The sequence below is a fragment of the Salvelinus sp. IW2-2015 genome, unplaced genomic scaffold (genome assembly GCF_002910315.2).
Source record: "Salvelinus sp. IW2-2015 unplaced genomic scaffold, ASM291031v2 Un_scaffold3423, whole genome shotgun sequence".
NCBI lineage: Eukaryota > Metazoa > Chordata > Actinopteri > Salmoniformes > Salmonidae > Salvelinus > Salvelinus sp. IW2-2015.
In genome coordinates, this window is record NW_019944703.1 from 15,825 (window position 1) to 18,303 (window position 2,479).

Here is a 2,479-nt window from a genome sequence, read left to right on the forward strand (position 1 = left end):
TACATCCTGATAAGCTTCAATATGAGGTTCTAAACCTAGCATGAAAATGCAGCCTTGTAGTTTTGTGGGCTAATATAGTCAAAATGTTTGCCTTGGGKTAAATTGAGCCAATGGCCATGTGGTAAGTTGAGCAAATTGAAATGTTTTCTTCCCAGGCATAATGCAAGGCATTATCGCTGGGATATGAGGTAACAACGGGGCCTGGCCTGTGTTAAAAGTGTAAAAACAAAAGCACATAGTGTTTGTTGGGCCTACGTTAAAAGGTGATTCAAATGATTAAAAGACAAAAAAGCTATTGTGATTGTTTTGAATTGTGTTTGGGAAATAAAGAGTTAAAAAGGTAGTGGTAATATTTCATTTAGTACAGAAATGTTTAGGTGGCACACCTTACCCTGTCCCTCAGCTCAACTTACCCCATACCCGGGATACACAACATCCTGAAATATATGTAGATATATTTAATAGAACGATTACTATATTTCCCTTGACAGAGTGATGCTGAATGTTAAAAAAAATTGCTTAACTTACCCCACTCTCCCCTACCAGAAATCTCTATACATTTTGTGTTTTTGGAATATCACTGCTAGCTTACAGGGCTTGTACTAATATACACTTCAGCTTGGGTTTGTCTTGTGTAGGTCTGTGCACTCTGAATTGAATCTCACGTGAATTGTCTTGATTATAGCCTATGATATGAAGGTTGATACTACTTGTACCTCATAAAGCTGTAAGTGGTCTCTGGCAACTCTTACAAGTACTAAAATATAACAAGTTCTTATACAAACCTCCATTTATATAACAGGATCTCACGAAATGGCAGAAGAACTGAAACACATGAACAAGTATAAGTCCATCATAAAGCGGGTGGGGCGAAACCATGGAGTGGCGCCATCCGTCATAGCTGGTATCATCTCACGAGAGACCAGGGCTGRGACAGGAGCAGGACTGGACAATGGTTGGGGGGACAATGGAAATGCATTTGGACTCATGCAGGTAGGCACTCAGTTTTGCAGGTACATTTGCTATACTGTTGTTGGCAGACAAGAGAGCCTGTTTCCTATTTCACAATGCAAAGTAAGTGGTGTCCATAGATTTCTATTGATTTCATTTTTTTTAGGTTGACAAAAACTATCACCATCCACGGGGGAGATGGGACAGTGAGGAACATCTGAGTCAAGCAACTGGGATTCTCGTTGATATAATCGGATCGGTCCAGAAAAAATTCTCTTCATGGACCGAAGAGCAGCAGCTGAGAGGTATAGCCTACCATTTGACCCGCCCTTCTTGACAATAATTTTTTTGTTGTTGGGGGGGGGGGTAGATTGTAGCTTCCATCACTGTAATTGTCTGTATCATTTCCAATCCCAATTTGGGGGTAAAAATATAATCTGTAAATAATATCCTTTCTAAACCAAATTTCCTTTATTATTTTCTCCTAACCCCACCACCCCTCCCCCAGTTGGAGTAAACTAATGGAAAACAGCACCTAGGCTTCTACTTCCAGCTTAAACATTCATTATAGATTTTACGAACACAATGTATTTTACAATAGTTATCTTTTGTTTGTTTTTAATCCCATCCTTCAGCTACCCTCAACCCCCTCCTGTCTATCTCTGAAGACCATCCAGTTTTGATTTCTATTTGCCATATATATTTTTCAACTGTGCTGTGATGTTTCACAAAAGTTCTGAACCTTTCTATTCTCATAGTCTCTACAGATTGTAAACCAAAGATAAAAACCTTTGCTAAAAGTGTTATTATTTTATTGATCGATTTGACTGACTTTTCAAATCACCCAGCAGTGCTATTTGCAGCGTTAGCTCCACTAAATGTTACAATTCTTCAGCCATTCCTGAACCTTTGATCAAAAACAAGATGCATATAGAAAGTACCAAAACAAATGATCTAATGATTGTCTCAGAAAAACATTCTATTGGTTGCAAGAATTTTGTATAATAATTTAAATTTGAAGTTTTGAATCTGTCGTCGTTTTGTGTATCAGTTCATAAACCATGCGCCAAGAATTCAGTACATCAAATCTCTTCTCAACAATTTTGCAATCTATATGGCACAGCTGTCAATTTTTGGGTCCTCAAATGAAACTGCTCAGAGTTTGATAGAGATGATCAGTCATACATTTAATACAACCTTTATTATGCATTATACAACTACATAGATTACATGACTACATTACAGCCTGTTGTGTTTGTTTTTTCAGGAGGATTAGCAGCCTAGTCTTTTGTTGTTGACCTCTGAAATAAGTATCAGTGTGACGGAAATCTGGTAGCAACCCCAGTCATGTCACGGAATCACACATTGACTGACTTCTCAAAAGAGAATTTTACAGAATACACACTCACTTTTTCTTAATTTGGTAACATTTATTAATTGTCAAAAGTAGAGTGATTACATTGCTGATTTCCAATGTTTATGTAGTTTAATCTGTGATTAAAAACAGTATTTTAAATAATTAAAAATT

At 37.1% G+C, this 2,479-nt stretch overlaps 1 protein-coding gene across 2 annotated transcripts in view; it reads left to right on the top strand.

Moving 5' to 3' along the window:
• LOC112075823 (lysozyme g) overlaps window positions 1–2,235 on the top strand; it is a 12,337-nt gene extending 10,102 nt beyond the window's left edge. For both annotated transcript variants that reach the window (XM_024142758.2, XM_070441085.1), the window contains 3 exons: window positions 803–993; window positions 1,118–1,256; window positions 2,219–2,235. In XM_024142758.2, coding sequence (XP_023998526.1) covers window positions 803–993; window positions 1,118–1,256; window positions 2,219–2,235 — 347 coding nt within the window. The remainder of the gene's footprint in view (window positions 1–802; window positions 994–1,117; window positions 1,257–2,218) is intronic.
• The last annotated feature ends 244 nt before the right edge of the window (window positions 2,236–2,479 follow it).